Genomic DNA, 17,135 nt, shown 5'->3' with positions numbered 1-17,135 from the left:
AGTCAACAGTATCGCCCTTTACAGAAGTCCCAGTACCACAAGACCCCTCACCATCAGAACCAACGAGGGGCAAAAAGTACACAAAGACCCAAGAGCTCCAGCTGGAGCTGGAAATCCTCCGCCACCAGGCGAAACTAAATGTAAGTAAATTTGGAGGAAGATTAAAACATTTTAGGCCAAGATGGGAATTATTCACAAAAGACCCATCACTTTTAAACGTTTTAAAAGGTTACAGGATTCCTTTTATTACAAAAATTTATCAACAACGTTTGCCTAAGGAAAAGTTATGGGGAGTAATGGGAATTTCTGTCATACTACAAAATTTTTTGGCTAGTGGGGTAATTTCTAAATGTAATTCTGTTAAAGGACAGTATGTCTCGTCAATTTTCTTGGTACCTAAACCAGATGTCTTATTTTAAATTTAAAAAACCTCTGTACAGCCCCATATATTTTTACGAAATTAATGAAGCCTGCTGTGGCGTTTTTGAGAGGCCAGGGATTGGTCTCTGTAGTGCACTTAGACGATTTTTTACTTCTTGGAAATTCATATGAAAACTGCCTTAAAAATATAAAAGTTACAGAAGAAACTCTTTTAAGTTTGGGTTTCCTTATTAATTATAAGAAAAGCAAATTAAAGCCTTCAACAGTCAATTTTTGGGTTCGCGTCTAGGCAAAATTTCGAAGCTGATAGAGCGGCTCGCGTGTTTGATGGAGAAACGGAGTACGAATTATGCAATGATTCATTTTTAGAAATCTCCAGAAAATTCGGAACTCCTGATATCGACTTATTTGCATCTAGGCTCAATGCTAAGTGTGATAAATATTGCTCATGGTTTAGGGACCCAAGCTCTTGGAAAGTTGATGCGCTTACGATCCCGTGGAACGCCTTAAAATTTTACGCTTTTCCTCCTTTTTCTATTATCTTAAGAGTTTTACAAAAAATTAAGAATGATAATGCCGAGGGAATTGTGGTAGTCCCCTTTTGGCCTACTCAAGTTTGGTTTCCGCTCTATATGTCACTGTGTAAATATTCCATTATGTTACATCCTACATCTAAATTACTTCTTTCGCCTGATAGGACCCCTCATCCATTATGGAAAAAGCTTACCCTGGTGGCGGGGTTTTTATCCGGGAGGCCCTAAGACGACAAGGCAAGCCTCAAGCAGCAATGGATACAGCCTTTTGACTGCGATAATTTGAATTTAAATCCGCCTTTGACTTGGTCTCCGTATCAGTGCATAACTGACCTCCTGACAGACCCTGTTTTCTCTGACCTTAATGATACCCCAGAGATTATCCTTACCGGTACAATAGATCCCATTGCTTTAAACGAGACCGGCTCAATCACAAATATTCCAATTGCTCTGAATATACCCTCATTGCCACCAGATGCACCAGTAGTGTGTCTAAATGTGAAGAGATCAGAGTGTGTACAGATAATGATTGAATTCTATAAGGATAAGTCAGCATCAGAAAAGCAGTTGTCGGTAAAGTTTATCGAAGAAGAAGGAATCGATGGGGGCGGTTTAACGAAGGAAGTTTTCAACATATTCTTTGAAAAAATTGACCGGTTGTATTTTCGCGGTGAAAACTGCATCGTTCCTTTCGTACCCCTTAATAGAAAAAAGAGAAGGGAAACTATGTGTATATAGGCAGAGCATTACAACATATGCTTTTAAGTACTGGATCATTACCATCCAAAATTTCAAGAACTACTCTTTTCATGTTAGCAGATCCTGAACTTGAAGTTACCAGTGACATCTTACTGCAAGATCTTTATTTGTATCTTAATCCATATGAAAGCATGATTTTACGAAAGGCCATTGAGAATTATACTCAAATGAGCATAAAGGAACGAGACACACTTGCAAACTTATTTACGGCCAAAGAATATTTCGATGTTCCTCGGGGAGAAGAAATTAAAGAACAAATATTAGCAATTGCACAGGACGTTTGCTAGTTGATTAAGTAATTTTGTCTTGTAAACAAGTAGGCAGTTTTGTTCTAAAAACACAAACTTATATTCTTTATTTTATTGGTATACACAAAATATTTTGAATTTTAATCATGAAAAGAAAGTAGGTAAGTAATAATACAGATATACGTTAACGTATCTGTTGCGGGTACTAAACTTTAAGGAAATGGATTTTCGACAAATAAAGTTTATAACATACTTAAAAATGTCATTCCTTAATTGTATGTAGAGATCTGTAGCCTCATATGCTGTGCTAGGTCTCTCATAATGATTTTCTTCACTTAAAATCTGACAAAGTTATGAACCACGGCCGAGAAAATGAAAAATGTATAGTTTAATGGTGGACATTTAAAATCTATAATTTTTAAAATAGTACTTTGTGTACCAAGGCGGGAAAGTGGTCGTTTTCCGGGGCGAAGGAAGATATGACCAGGCGAGGCGAAGCCGAGGCTGGCCACTTCCTTGCCACTTTCGTGCCGTGGTGCACACAATATTTTTTATCCTATACACTTAGATTTAAAATTACTCCCTCAACAACGCCCAACCGCAAGCGCTTGAATTTGAATTTGCTTTAACGCGTCAACGTGCAAGCGTTTGTTTTGTTTATTTCCACGTTTCCTGCTGACTACACGAAAAAAATTTTATTTTTCATTTGTCTATTATACAGGGTGATTCCTATAGTACCTGCCACCGTTTGGGAGCGTATAGGGGGTGCCTAGGGGAAGTCTTTTCATATAGGACACTTGGGGTCGGAAATCCAAAATAAGGGCGCCAGAACCAAATTTATCTTCTGGAATTTCACGCCTGTATGTAGGCAACCCAACCGACCGACGTTTCGCGCGGAGCGATGCAGAGCGAGTTAGCGCGAGGAAGCGACATGGGAGGGAAGGAGGGAAAACGACAGTCAAAAGCAATAACGTTTAAAAGTGTTCAACGTGGCCACCGTTGTTCTCAATGCACTTCCTACATCTAGCCAACCACTCCCCTCGAACTCGCGTGAAGACTCCTACGTCCTGGCGAACAGCCTCTCCGGCCATGACGACGCGCGCAATTAAGTCCTCTTCGGATTCGACGGGAGTCTCGTAGACGTGCGCTTCCATCACACCCCACAAGTAAAAATCTAATTGGGTGATGTCGGGCGAGCGGGCAGGCCACTCCACCGCACCTCCACGGCCGATCCATCTGTCCGGATAGGTTTGGTCCAAGTGTTCCCTCACCTGCCGCCCGTAGTGAGCAGGGCACCCATCGTGCTGGAACCAGTGGTCCCAGTATAAGTTCACTGGGTTGCCTACCTACAGGCGCGAAATTCCAGAAGGTAAATTTGGCTCTGGCACCCTTATTTTAGATTTCCGACCCCAAGTGTCCTATATCAAAATACTCCCCTACGCACCACCTACACGCTCCCAAACGGTGGCAGGTACTATAGGAATCACCCTGTATGTCAATTATATCTGTCATATGTGATATATGAAGCAGTCTATTACGCCCAAGGCCATAATGGGAGGGCATAATGGATTGTCCTCTCATTATGCCCCTCGTTATGCCCTCAAACGGCCCGTCAAATTGATTGACGGAGTTACATTATGTCATAAAAAAGATGCAACTTGATTCGTATGAAGCACTTTAATGTTGGGCAAACAATAATCATGACATTTGTATATTGGAAATGCATTCCTTGGAACGATGAAAAATAAAATGTTGTATGCACCTCAGGCATTACTCAATATTTAACCCTCGGGCGACTTACAATCTCTTGGGCCAGAGGCCCTCGGGCTCTGTCGCCCTCGGCATAAATATCGCCTTAATGCCCTTGATGCATAAATAACTATTACGAAACGGTGCAATCTAAGTGGGTCCACGAGTATATTTTTTTACTCGTAGATTTACCCCTTTCCCTTATAATACAGTTCAATGCAAATTCAAATTCTAGCGCGCTTTCGGTTGCAGTGCGGTGGCCACCGAAGGGAGTCACGGTGCAACAGAGCAGAGGTGCAAGTGTAGAATACCGATCATGTGCGAACTGAGTTGACATTCCCGGCATTTCACTGGCGCGTGATTAGGTATTTCCTTAAAAAGTAACGGGATTTAAGGGGTTGTATTTAATATCAGGCGCATTTGAAATTATTACTGGTCTTGTGTATTAACAAATGTGTTTTAAAATTGAATGTGTTTTAAGGGACAAAATCACACCGGTTACATTTTAAATCCTTGGCAGGATCCATGTCTTGACAAATGTTAGATGCTTTGAAGACTGGATTTATGCTTGGTGAGGAAAGCGCAATGGGTACACTTTAAATCCTTGATGATCTTGTATGTTAAAAAAATGTGTATTATAAATAGATTTATTCATTCCTTACAGTCACACTGGACCCATTTTAAATTCGGGGTAGACGTAGACTGGTATGTTAAAATGTGACTTATTGCGGATAAGCGGTGTTCTACTTACAGTGTAAAGTACATCTCGGTGTTAAATGTGTTGGCACAGATGCTCGTTATTGAAAGTAAATGGGAGAGTTTGAAACGTTTGAATTGGTCAGGTGATATTGGAAATGTATTTTAATTCACGAAACATGGATAGGTAGGTAGGTACGCGGTAATTAAATGAATTCAGTAAAATAAAGTGAACATAGGGTAAATTTAATTATTAAATCAGTGTTAACGATTTTTTGTTTATTTAATTAAAAAGAAATACCTTCTAGCTTACATAGACGTAATTTTTTAAAAACTGCATTCAATGCGTATTATTTTTCAGATATTTACTTTTTTTTATACCAAAATTTCTAATCACTACAGTGTAGCGAAAAACGTCACATTTCACTTCCGGGCCCTGTAAAATAATTATTTATAGGTGATGCCTTAAATGTAATTTAATTGTGACATTTTAACTCTTACTTTGCTTTTATTTCAGATGGATAGTTACTATGGCTTACTGAATCTGATGAAACTACTGCTAGTACTGAAAGCAATTTACCTTAGAACCCACAATGTGCATCGGTGCCTCGATTGCTGCATAATAAATTGACCTTCGATCATGATACCATATTGTTACTATTACTTCATGAAAATAGAGCTAAATGACGTGATAGAACCATAAAGAAAGAGTCATTCTGGAGGGCAATTTAACGAAATGAGTTATAATGCTAATGCGACTGAGTTACACAAACAATTTCGAAATCTGAAACAAATATGTTAAATTGAAGGATAATAACGGAAAAACTGGAAGGGGTCGCACAAATTGGATATATTAGTCGCTTTCCATTTAAGTGCGTGAAGCTCTGGTGCAGTTCGTTCGGAGTAGCTCTAGTTGTAGTTGCCACCGTATTCAAATGGAACAGGGAAATAATTTGGTTTGTTTTCCTTTTTGAGGTTATGTGTATTTTGATTTTTTATATAAGATGAATTTGCAATCTGTGGATGAGTACAACTTAGAGTTAATAGACCCACAAACAAATAAACATTATAATGTTATTGTAAATCATGATGATTACGTAAGGGCACAAAATGGTAAGCTTTGCAGATTACATGACCTCTTGTTCTATTTTGCATTACAGATGAGAAGTTTCTTGGCAGCCTTTTATTTCATGCCAAAACAAATGCAAACTGTGAGTATGTAACTACACAAAGAACCGAAGAAAATCAATTCGATGAGGGAAATGTTTCAAAAGGAGGAAATGTGTGGTCATATCAAGCTACAGTAGATCTCATTCATGCAATGAATGTACATAAGGATGATCTCAATCATCCATTAAAGCGTAAACATGTGTATGAGCATATTTGTAACGATATGTTAAGTTCCGGCCATAATATTACAGAAGTAATGGCAAGAAACAAATGGAAAAGTCTGTGCCGTAGTTACTCAAAAGCTAAAGATAATCGCAATCGTACCGGACAGGCTCCAGCTCGCTTTTTATTTTTCGACTTGATGGATGATGTTTTAGGAGATAAACCCACAAACAATTGCCAACATTCAATTAATTCTAATAACGCTCCCCTTACGGACCTTACAAATAGTGAATCTACTGAACAGCCTATTGTAGCTGAAACTGATGAACACGTTGCCAGTGAAAGCGAGAAGAAAACAAAAGCATCGGCTAAAACATCTCTCGTAGAATATATTAAATTAAAAAGGGAAGAATGTAAGGCGAAGAAGCAACGACATGAAGAAAGATTAAAAATGCAACAAGAGATAATTGACTTCCACGAGAATGAACCGCCATTATTTGTGATCGGTTTTATTAATTTGTACATGTTTTTTTGGTTACATATTTTGTACCTTGTAAGAAATAAAAGTTTTATTTTATTGCATATCACATTGGGTTATTTGTATACATTTCACAAAAGATTTGTTGTTGCCGAGAAGTATTGGTCGGTTCTGCGATAGAATGATATGGAACTTCCTCAGGATCAGTATTATCCGCGAGATTCAACTCGATGTAGTCATCTTCGTCTATGCATATGTTATGTAAGATAGCTGCAGCCATAATTAACTTGGAACAGTTTTACATTGATGTTTTCCATTTTTTTAGGCGTCGAAATCTACATTTCAGAAGACCGAAACTATTTTCAACTATAACTCTGGTTGCTGAAATTTTCTTATTGAATTCTTTTTGTCGAACTGAAAGTTTCCCGTTATCCTTAAATGGTGTAACAAGCCAGTCTAAATTTGGATATGCAGAATCTCCCAATATTATATAGTTCTTCATAACATTAGCATTGTTCAGTATTGTTCTATAAATTCCAGACTTTCGGAGAAGTCTAGCATCGTGCATTGAGCCAGGCTCGCCACAAAATACATCTATAAATTTTTTTTTATTATTAACAACACCTTGCATTAATAAACTGTGGTATCCTTTACGATTAATGTAAGAGTCTTGATTTAGTCTAGGTTTATTTATTTCAATATGCGTTCCATCTATGCATCCTATAACTTTCTTTATACCTCCTATTTTTTCAAAGTTTGCGCTAATAGTTTCCATCTCTTCTAGGCTCGGCCATCGTATAACATCTGATTTTATTGACAATAGGAAATTAACTGTTCTAATGAGGCACCTATGAGCCGAACTGTATGTCACATCAAAACGACTAGAAACTTGTCTAAATGATTCTTGGTTGCTCAAATACCAGACACTAAGGAGAAAAGCTTTCTCCGCAGTAATTTTTTCCCTGCCAGTTGTATGTTGTGGTATAACGCTTGTTTCTTCGAACATATCTATGAAAGGAGAAAATCACACAAATGTTCTAATTTTATATACCTTACTACTTACTAATAATTTTATACGCAGTACTCCTCGACATGCGAAAATCTGCTTTAAACTCAACTTCTGTATATTCACGTACTATATTCTCCACATAGTTCTTAACACGCAGGCAAATCTTTCGCTTCTTGCAGTTATCCTGTTCAACAAATGAAAAATCGGAACTGCTACTACTGCTTGTATCAAAATCCATCAGCTTTTGAGCTGCATTATCAAATAACGTCTGTGTTCAAATTTATTTTAATATGTTAAGTATATACCAGCATATAAGAGAAACCTACCTTTAAAACAAATTCTTTTTGGAAGTTGTTCATTTTGGACAAGTAGGTATATAACCTCAAAAGTGTTTCGCGCCCCTAGAAAATAGGTGGTGCATGAGGGGACAAGGGAAATCCAATTTCGGGCGCGTCCGAGCTCGAAGCAATTTTTAAAAGGAACACGAGGCTTCGTGCGCGGTACAGCTTAGAGCTCCTCTTTCAGGCAAAAGGAAAGCAGTAATTATGACAAGTTTGATGAAATATTTGAAAACGATATGTCAATAAATGCAACCTCCGCATTAAACATTATTTCATGTGCCACCCCCATATATAAGGGAGATATGGGAGGATGCTCAACAGGTACATCCTCCAATACACAAAAAAGAAACTTTTCAACGGCTTCGGTCCGTAGCGACATGGATACCACACCTGTTGAAGATAACGCTCAAATATGCTCTACACCTACAGGAAGTAGCAATCCCAGATGCAAAAAAAGGAGGCGTAATAATTCACCTTGGATTGACGAAATCGTAGCCTTACAGAAATCTTATGCTAATGACATTAAAGAGTTAAAACAGAGTTTGCAGAAAAGCAATGACATTCAAGAAGAAAGGAATAAGTTGTTAGAAAGATTGTAACGAAGCACCCGGAATTTCTCCATTTAGTTTGCCGTTTACAAAGACCACGACCGCGATATTTTTGTAACCACCGAAGGATGTTGTCCTGGCGAAGATGAGGGGCAATTAATATTCTTTGATTTCAATGCCGTTAATTATTTATAAGGTGTTTTAGATTCCCATAATAAGTAAAATCAAGGATAGAACGAGTTCAAATCGAGTTGTTTACAAGTTTTGCAGTCCCGTCCGTATGCCTGCATGTTGCGATAAGAGTGTTAAAGCGATAGCGCCGTTTGGGAAGAAGAAGTCCAAGGGAGCTAGTTGCAGATTGGATTGATAAGTACTTAGGTTTGATTACGCTTGATTAGGTAAGCGCTGTTAATTAATGCCATGTTAATGGGCAGTTGTAGTAAACCTTGTCAAAAACCGTCGAGAGAGGTGTCCACAGAGGCGCTGTAATTTTTCTAGTTGTTTGCAAGTTGCCCCAGATTTTTAAGATAATCACACGAGCTGCAATTAATTAAAAACCGAATTATTTTCTACATCGCTCGGTGCGAGCACTGCGGGCTTTGGAAATTCCATGTTCCACTTCTACCAAAATTGGTTTCCTTTAAAAGGAAAATGCTCAATTTGGGAAGGATCTTTTCTGCTTCATACTTTCGAGTTGTAAGTACGCCTTTTGATTTTTCTAATTTGCGAAACCGTATCATTCCGAATTCACCGAAACCCTTTTGTATTACCGTTTTCCCTTTTTAGCGACCGTAAGTCATGCCGTTGTCCTTTCCTTTTCACTACCGTTTTGAGTTTCCCTTGTTTGCACAACCGTAACCTTTTGCCACCGTTCCGCTAAACTTCATTATATTCTGTTCTCCTTGATTTTCCGCTTTTCTTTCTCCTAGACACCGCTTTGTGCTTTATTGCTTTATTCCCTTTAGGAAATTTACCGCCAGGGCCGTCGGCCTTATTTTGTTTTAGATAATCCGGAAGTGACCGCCGCCATTTTGTGGTGAACTCTGACTGATCCCTGGTATATTCCGTTCGCCACTAGAGGATACCCGGAGGCTTTCCACCCCGTCCGAGAAGACCGCCCCTTTCCCAAGACTTAGGGGGTGCAGCGAGGGGTGCAGATAAGTCTTGGTGGCGCCCAAGTGACCGACCGACCGTCTACGGTGTGATAAATTGAATTGTACAATTATATTATTAGTCATCCATTAAATGAACTTGAAATAATTGTGCTTTCATCATTTAAGCTACCGTTTGTGCACGAGCTAAGGGGGAAGTTCGTCGCAAGATTGTTGCGAAAGAATAATCAAGATCTAGAGTTTTCATTTATTGAATTTAGGCTGAATTTCACTGGGTTCACCTCTTATAATATATAAGCTTTCGTTTGATAACTATATGATCCATCGAGGGGCAAACCTCCCTCGAAAATAATGTACACCAGACTACCAAAGACTACCAATGGAAATACTAAAGACTACCAGAGACTACTAAGGACTACCAGAGACTACCAAAGACTACCATTGGGAATTCCTAAGACTACCACTGGGACTACCAGGCGACTATCAAAGACTACCAGTGGAATACCAAAGACTACCAGTGGAATACCAAAGAATACCAGTGAGACTACCAAAGACTACCACTAAACAGAAGTAATACTGATATGCATCGGATGAACAAGACTTTCACCCACTTTTTCCTTCAATATCGCCAAACATCGAAGAGTTTCCATCCATAATGAAAAAAAAAAACAAAAAAAATTAGCTTCCGTAACTCGCAAAGTGGGTTATCATGGTTTATTAGCCAAGGTTTTATTTAATACAAAAAAGAAATATATAAAAAACAAAAACAAACAGTTGATATTTTTCTAGATTGTCTTGATTTTCCTTTAACAGGGTCTTTAATTTTTTATAGTTCGTCGCTATTTCCTCGCGCCGAGTTGTTGAGATTTGAAATGGATGATTCCCTTGAAGTAAAATAGGTCCATAATAGTTATTTATGCATCAAGGGCATTAAGACAATATTTATGCCGAGGGCGACAGAGCCCGAGGGATTGTAAGTCGCCCGAGGGTTAAATATTGAGTAATGCCCGAGGTGCATACAACATTTTATTTTTCATCGTTCCAAAGAATGCATTTCCAATATACAAATGTCATGATTATTGTTTGCCCAACATTAAAGTGCTTCATACGAATCAAGTTGCATCTTTTTTATTACATAATTTTTTGAGGGCATAATGAGATGACAATCCATTATGCCCTCTCATTATGCCCTTGGGCGCAATAGACTGCTTCATATATCACATATGACAGATATAATTGACATATAATAGGCAAATTAAAAATAAAATATAAAATCGTCTTTATCAAAGTATGGCCAACCACTTTGAAAATTGATTGATTGCATAACGCTATAACTTTTCATTCTGAACAACTTTTCTTAATAACACTTTGGCGTAATGTGAACGGAAAAAGTAGTTTACCTAGAACTAAAATATTCCATATTGAAGAATCCAACGGTGACATCATCATTTGTGTGTTAATGTGCGAAGCGAAGCCGAGCAATGTGTTAACGGTTCTATACAAACGTGAGACTGGGTGCCATTTACATTACGGTGTTATGCCCTCCAATTGCATACAGAAGCCAGTTTGTTCATATTTTGGCGTTTATTGGGAGACGCCGAGGGTTAGAACGATACAGTCTTTACCACCCGCACGTTAGTAAGGGAGTTATTGCATTGGGGTAAAAAATGACCCCCAACTTTTATTTACGAAAATACACGTTTTGAAGCACCAGGTATCCGAATCAAACAAAGTCTCTATGATGTCGGTCTGTCGGTCTGTCTGTACTCTCATTTCCGATTAAACGGCTTAATCGATTGGAACCAAATTTGATACACATATTCTCAGACATAAGAGGAAGAGCTGAAAAGGTTTTGGGCATAATCACGCATGCGTAAGGAAAAATGTTAAATTAATATTATGGCGAAACTTTTGCGTCGAATTGTACCAAATTTTGTAGATGTGTATATAGACACCTTGACACAACCCGCACATTTACGTTGTATTGTATTGTATTGGTAAGGGAGGTATTGCATTGGAGGTCGGTCTGTACTCAAACAAATTTGGTACACATATTCCTAGACCTAAAAGGAAAATCTGAAAAGATTTTGGGCAGAAACGCGCATGTGCAGGTGTGCGGGTGTTATCTGTGCTGGCCACAGCAAATTTTTTACATTGGTCTCCTAAAGTGTCCGTTCATATTTTAGATTCCACGGCAACTTGGGTACATGCGTGAGGCGAGGCGGTGCAGCCGCCGAAGTCGAGCGATGTCTTCTTTTGTGTGTCAATGTGCGGAGCAATGTGTGAACGGTTGTATATAAGCGTGAAACTGTTTAGCATCTAAGTACATTAGGGTTTCATGTATGTTGCGCAGAACGCAACTTACTTATTTACGGAGCAATTTGCACGAAACTTTGGTGTTAGGTCCTTCCACAGAGTTGTATATAATAAATAGAGAGACAGTGTTGTTGCATAAAATTCACTCCAATTGGATCTTGCGCAGGCCGTTGACGAGTGTGCGCACTAACCGGATGAAGATATAGTGACCAATAAACAACGTAGGTGTGAGCAAAACAAACGCATTTCACGCACCGCGAATGCGCCACAACGCCTTGGCTGTTAAAACTATATAAGTATGTGACCACTGTAGTTGGAGTTAATTTGGCAACGCGCAGGTCCTGTGTACAGCTCCTCTATTTACTATATACGAGTACAACTCTGTGGGTCCTAACAAAAACAAATGAAACACGCTTTTCAAAACTCTTATTGCGCATGCGGAGAGCGCAACTGTCTTATTTTTGGAGCAATTTGAACGAAATTTGGATGGTAAGTCCATCTAATAAAAGCAAATAAGACGCATAGGTACGCAAAAAGTCGTGTTGTGCGCAAAACGCAACATTCTTATTTTCAGCAGTATTTGTGAGAAATAAACTCACTCTAGCGGAGATTTAAAATGCAAAGCATTTTTACCAACCTATAGGATGAGATTGACTAAAAAAGAGAGTATCAATATATTAGTTCATTTTGAGGCGAATCAAGTCTCTTTCTTCTTTTTTCGCCTTTTACAATATTCTAACCACACAGAACACGGTTCAAACTGCATTATCAAAACAATCAAGCAAAAAAACAAAAAATTGACAAACGGTAAACCACACAAAACGGCGATTGTTAATTAAACGCCGTGATCGGCCGGAACGAGCGAAGCGAGTTCCGTACCGATCTAGTTATATGAAAGAATAGAAATCATTTGTTTCTGAAAATGAATGTAATCTCGAATGTAATTTTTATTATATTTATGTTACAAAAACTAACGTTGTGGATAGGAAAAATTCAAACAATAATTTTGATACAAAAATATAATTATATAATTACTCTCGTATACCCTTGCTGCCATATTTTCCTAAAAATATTTTTGTATAGTTATTGCTCGAGATATTATCTGTCGTCAAACCTATCCTCTGATAGGAAAACTGAGAAAGGAGTCATGAGTTTTTATCGAGTTTTTTTATATAAGTTTTTACTCGAGGTTTTATATAAGTGCGACAATGAAAGAGTACCATTAAGACTACCACTGTGACTACCAGCGAATACCACTGTGACTACCTGAGACTACCACTGTGACTACCAGAAACTACCAAGACTACCAATGTGACTACTAAAGAATACCAGAGACTACCAAAGAATACCAGAGACTACCACTGAGACTACCACTGGGACTCCAAAGACTCCAATTAATTTGTACACCAGACTCCAATGGAGGTTCGCCCCTCGTGATCCATATAGCTGATAAACAATACGCACTACAATAAAGACAGACAGAAAACCCAGCTAGCAACATCACGTAAATGTAACGTCAGGATTTGGTCATTATTCGTTAATGACGTGGTTTGTTCTTTAGATCACGTTTAAAAAACGTGATTTTTGTGACGTTTTATAAACGTGACGCAAAAGACGTACATATAACGTCATTATAAGGGTATTTTACTTAGGTTGATTTTGTATTATACATACGTATATTATTCTTACACTTGTTAATTTTTGTACACGCACAGTATATTAAAAATTTGTAGTACTCGCATTAATATATTTTTGCCTGTTAAAGTTTGTTCGTATTTCGCGGAATTCGAATTGAATTATGCGCGTATGTCAGCTGCCCTCTCCCGAAATGTTCCCCCTTGCCCGCGGTCAGCGGCCTACTGCGCATGCACACAGCGACCACCACCAGCCATTTTAACAGTTGTTTACACGAAGTTTTGTGGTTATACTTTTTACCAGTTTTATGATATTATAATATAAAAGGTGCGTTAACTATAAAAGTAGGTAGGTAGGTATATATACAATATTAATTTTTTGATTTATTAGAATGTACGTAGGCGTAGAATTCTCAGACGCAGGGGAAGGAATTGCGGTAATTTGTAACACATGGTTAACTCCTTTAAAGCAGCAGTGTTGGTGGCCGCCCCATAAAAAACTCGAACGTTACAATAAGGCGTTAAAGCACGTTGAACAACCAAGCGATGATTGGGAGTTATACAATATAAAAAAGCGTTTATTTGAAACAGGTTAGTTAGAAATGGAGAGATATTCGATTGTTTCACAAATAATTTAGATGATCTTCAAAAGGCATCCATAAAACTAAAGAAGGCTGAAACTACTTCCGATGTACAATCAGAGCAAGAGGCTACAAACCCAAAACCAATAAAAAGAATTCGAACACTTCCTTCAAGATACCAGAATTACGAATCATCTGATGAAGAGCAAATTCCATCGAAATTTCCTAGACCAGCAGCGATTAAAAAACTAATTGGAAATCAAACAGTAGGTTCGGAAGGTAAGCATTCCGTTTATGTAGGTATCTGCATGTATTTAAAAAATTAGCAATTTCAATGAACATCGAGAGATTTTTTACATACTTAACTATAATTATATGAATCTTTAAACAGCAAGAAGTAGGTCAAGGACACATCTATATTTTGGGTTTTGTTTCAGTTCATGTGGTTCAATCCCCTCCTTTTACTCCAAATTCGCCATCGATGCAAGTTGATACTGACAATTTAGATTTAGAAATTTCTACCCCAACAACATCCTCAAGACCAACAATACTATCGTCTTCGTACAACAATGAGGAAGAGAAACGTAATTATTTATAAAGTGTTTACAGGGTGATATTTTTTTTATGTCTTTTAGGGTTCCGTTCAAAATTATTTACAATGCTTCATCTTATAAAGGAACAAAACAATAAAATTATCGACTGGATTGAAAACCAAAACCCTTCACATTCGACTACAGTTGAAGAAATTACCACCAAGTTTCCTGTAAACTTTCCTTTAGCCGACGTAGATTCTGTTTCAATATTAGACGAATATTTGAAGAACGAGAAACACTTTACTAATTTGGTAAGGAAGCTTCCGTAAATTGTAGATATATTTACTTCATTCCGGTTATTGTCTTACAGGTTACATATCTTTCATCTTTTGGAGGTAAAGGTATTACCCAAAAGACTAATCTAATCCTGAAGCGTTGCATTAGTAATCCATTAGCCACAGAATATAATTTTTGTGGCAAGAGAGCAGGAAAACACCCTTTTTTTGAATTGAACTTGAAAAATGCTATTGTTGGTATGTTTTATAACTAAAAGCATAATTGATTACTAATGGGTTTTACTTACAGCTACAGTGAGACGATCTACAGATTGTACCGAGAGGGAAATTGAAGATATAATTAAGTGCTGGTTAAAACACGCTCCGCAGCGCCAAAAGTTACAAAATTTAAAAAATAATGCCTAAGCATTCTGTTTCGAAGAGGCAAATGTATCGCAGAGTGGCAACAGCTGTCCAACACACATTATTAGATCTTTCAATAGTTTTCCAAGCTGTTCTTTTGAAATTAATTATGGTTCCAATAATAACTCTGACGAAAATTCTGATTCTGATTCAATCTCTGATTCCGAAAATGTAAATTCTGATTCTGAAGGTAAGAGCCATGTATTTAATGACAATGTTAATATATAAAAATACTAGGAAAAATCAGAAACTCCCAAACATAATGCACTTGCCAATAGTTTAAGAGAATGGGGATTAAAATTTAAAGTTTCACATTCGGCATTCACAGATCTATTGCATATATTACATGATTCCCATCCCTACTTACCACTTGATTGTAGAACTTTGTTAAATACACCATCAAGTTGCGCTACAAAACAACTGGATAGTGGAGAAATGGTTTATCTGGGTATATCTCCTAATTTACAAAGAATTCTGTCTCCTCTTATTTCTACATCACCAAACTTGATTAATATTAAATTAGCGTTCAATGTTGACGGCCTGCCACTATTTAAAAGTTCCAATGTAAATATTTGGCCAATATTATGTCAGATTAAATCTATTACCGTAGAACCCTTTGTTGTTGCCATATTTAGTGGCTCTGGGAAGCCTGTGCCATTAAGTACATATCTGGAAGACTTTGTTGAAGAGTTGAAGGTTTTAATACATAATGGTATAGAGATAAATGGAATTACAATATCAATTTCAATTTATGCTTTTGTATGTGATGCTCCAGCACGATCTTATTTAAAAGGAATTAAATCTCACAGTGGTTATTCATCATGCGAGAGATGTATTGAAACTGGAGATTATTTGAATGGGAGAGTAATATTTAAAAAAGTTCATAGTACAAAGAGAACAGACCATACATTTACTTTACAGTCAGATGAATCTCACCACTTATATGACTCTCCACTGGTACAAGTGCCTGGTTTAGGACTGGTGTCGCATTTTGCTATAGATTACATGCATAATGTTTGCCTGGGAATTATGAGGAAACTCTTAAACATTTGGATATCGGGTGCACTACATGTCAGATTAGGAAATCAAATTGTAAAAAAAATTTCAGATGATATTTTGTTGTTGAGTGATTATATCCCATTAGAATTCAATAGGAAAGGACGATCATTGCAAGATTTGCAGAGATGGAAAGCAACAGAGTTCAGAACATTTCTGTTATATGTATCACCTATTGTTTTAAGAGATAAACTTGATGTTGCCATGTACGAACATTTTATGCTTTTCCATGTTGGAATTACCATTTTAGTATCTTCAAGTCATATAAACAATATTGGTGCCAATCGCGCTGGCATATATTTAAATGAATTTGCCAATCATAGTCCTAATATATATGGTTGGGAGTTTCTGATTTATAATGTCCATATGCTTTGTCATTTACATGAAGATTGTAGTAAATATGGCCCACTAGATGAATTTTCGGCTTTCCCTTATGAAAATTTTTTAGGAAAACTTAAATACTTCGTAAAATCGCCTAAAAAACCATTGCAACAATTATGTCGTAGGATACAAGAATTGCAGTTTCTTTCAAATTCTTTTAAGAACAATGATCAGGTAGTGCCTACATTAGAACATATTGGAATCCTTCCTATAATATATAGAGGTAGAATAGATATAAAGCATTTTAAAAAAGTTGTATATAATAAGTGTACTTTTATTATTTACCCAGTTTCTTCTTATAACTCATACTGCATTACTAAAAAAAAAGGTATTTGAAATACATAATATCATTAAAGATGGTAACATATACCTTGTAGGCAAATCATTTTCACATTATGAATCATTTTTTGACTATCCTTTATCATCTGAAGATCTGTGCATTTATGCTGTATCTAACCTTTCGCCTTCTCTTGAAGTTGTGTGTATTAAAGATGTAGTTGCTAAGTGTATTTTGTTTCCATTTTTAAAGAAACCTGATTTTTTTATATCTTATCCAATTATTCATAGTATACAGTAATCGTTTTTTTTCAATATTAGATTTTACTAAAGTAGTTTGTACTTTTAGCGTATAAATAGAAAAATAAAGTTATTTAGTACATTTATTGTTTAATTTTGTCATATTCCCAGAAAAATTAACCAATTCCCTACTTTTTATTTTGGGCTATTGACCCCATAAAATGCCGTCATTCT

General features: G+C 37.1%; 3 protein-coding genes across 7 annotated transcripts; 2 read left to right on the top strand and 1 right to left on the bottom strand.

Moving 5' to 3' along the window:
• Positions 1-5,072: 5,072 nt before the first annotated feature.
• On the top strand, positions 5,073-6,356 carry LOC116169209. Its single transcript, XM_031485236.1, has 2 exons — positions 5,073-5,479; positions 5,527-6,356. Exons 1-2 carry the CDS (start codon positions 5,371-5,373, stop codon positions 6,354-6,356), a joined length of 939 nt encoding a protein of 312 aa, XP_031341096.1. The 5' UTR covers positions 5,073-5,370.
• Positions 6,253-8,213, bottom strand: LOC116167610 (protein ALP1-like). Its single transcript, XM_031483005.1, has 3 exons — positions 7,512-8,213; positions 7,240-7,453; positions 6,253-7,184 (listed from the first exon to the last, which is right to left on the bottom strand). The coding sequence occupies exons 1-3, from the start codon at positions 7,542-7,544 to the stop codon at positions 6,475-6,477; spliced, it is 957 nt and encodes a 318-aa protein (XP_031338865.1). The 5' UTR covers positions 7,545-8,213; the 3' UTR covers positions 6,253-6,474.
• Positions 8,214-13,429: 5,216 nt separating this feature from the next.
• On the top strand, positions 13,430-16,839 carry LOC116167599. Of its 5 annotated transcripts, XR_004144576.1 has the most exons (8): positions 13,430-13,464; positions 13,528-13,727; positions 13,775-13,996; positions 14,155-14,301; positions 14,353-14,561; positions 14,621-14,783; positions 14,836-15,138; positions 16,511-16,839. XR_004144576.1 is itself a non-coding variant. In XM_031482994.1 (7 exons), the coding sequence occupies exon 7, from the start codon at positions 15,384-15,386 to the stop codon at positions 16,719-16,721; it is 1,338 nt and encodes a 445-aa protein (XP_031338854.1). In that variant the 5' UTR covers positions 13,430-13,464; positions 13,528-13,727; positions 13,775-13,996; positions 14,155-14,301; positions 14,353-14,561; positions 14,621-14,783; positions 14,836-15,383; the 3' UTR covers positions 16,722-16,839. The 5 variants fall into 4 exon arrangements, 4 of the variants coding, with proteins under 4 accessions (XP_031338854.1, XP_031338857.1, XP_031338855.1 ...); XM_031482994.1 differs by having other exon boundaries at positions 14,836-16,839; XM_031482995.1 differs by having other exon boundaries at positions 13,436-13,727; positions 14,836-16,839.
• Positions 16,840-17,135: the final 296 nt, after the last annotated feature.

This window comes from Photinus pyralis, unplaced genomic scaffold, assembly GCF_008802855.1.
Source record: "Photinus pyralis isolate 1611_PpyrPB1 unplaced genomic scaffold, Ppyr1.3 Ppyr1.4_LG4, whole genome shotgun sequence".
Lineage (NCBI taxonomy): Eukaryota > Metazoa > Arthropoda > Insecta > Coleoptera > Lampyridae > Photinus > Photinus pyralis.
Note: the sequence above shows the minus strand (reverse complement) of the source record. Positions and strands in the feature narration are given on the sequence as shown.

Bases quoted from the DNA above. Each gene is read 5' to 3' on its own strand.
- LOC116169209 (XM_031485236.1), top strand. From the start codon at position 5,371: ATGAATTTGCAATCTGTGGATGAGTACAACTTAGAGTTAATAGACCCA. The intron at 5,480-5,526 runs GTAAGCTTTGCA...TTTGCATTACAG, and splicing joins TTACGTAAGGGCACAAAATG to ATGAGAAGTTTCTTGGCAGC.
- LOC116167610 (XM_031483005.1), bottom strand. From the start codon at position 7,544: ATGAACAACTTCCAAAAAGAATTTGTTTTAAAG. The intron at 7,454-7,511 runs GTAGGTTTCTCT...ATTTGAACACAG, and splicing joins AAAAAGAATTTGTTTTAAAG to ACGTTATTTGATAATGCAGC. The intron at 7,185-7,239 runs GTAAGTAGTAAG...CTCCTTTCATAG, and splicing joins TACTGCGTATAAAATTATTA to ATATGTTCGAAGAAACAAGC.
- LOC116167599 (XM_031482994.1), top strand. From the start codon at position 15,384: ATGGTTTATCTGGGTATATCTCCTAATTTACAAAGAATTCTGTCTCCT.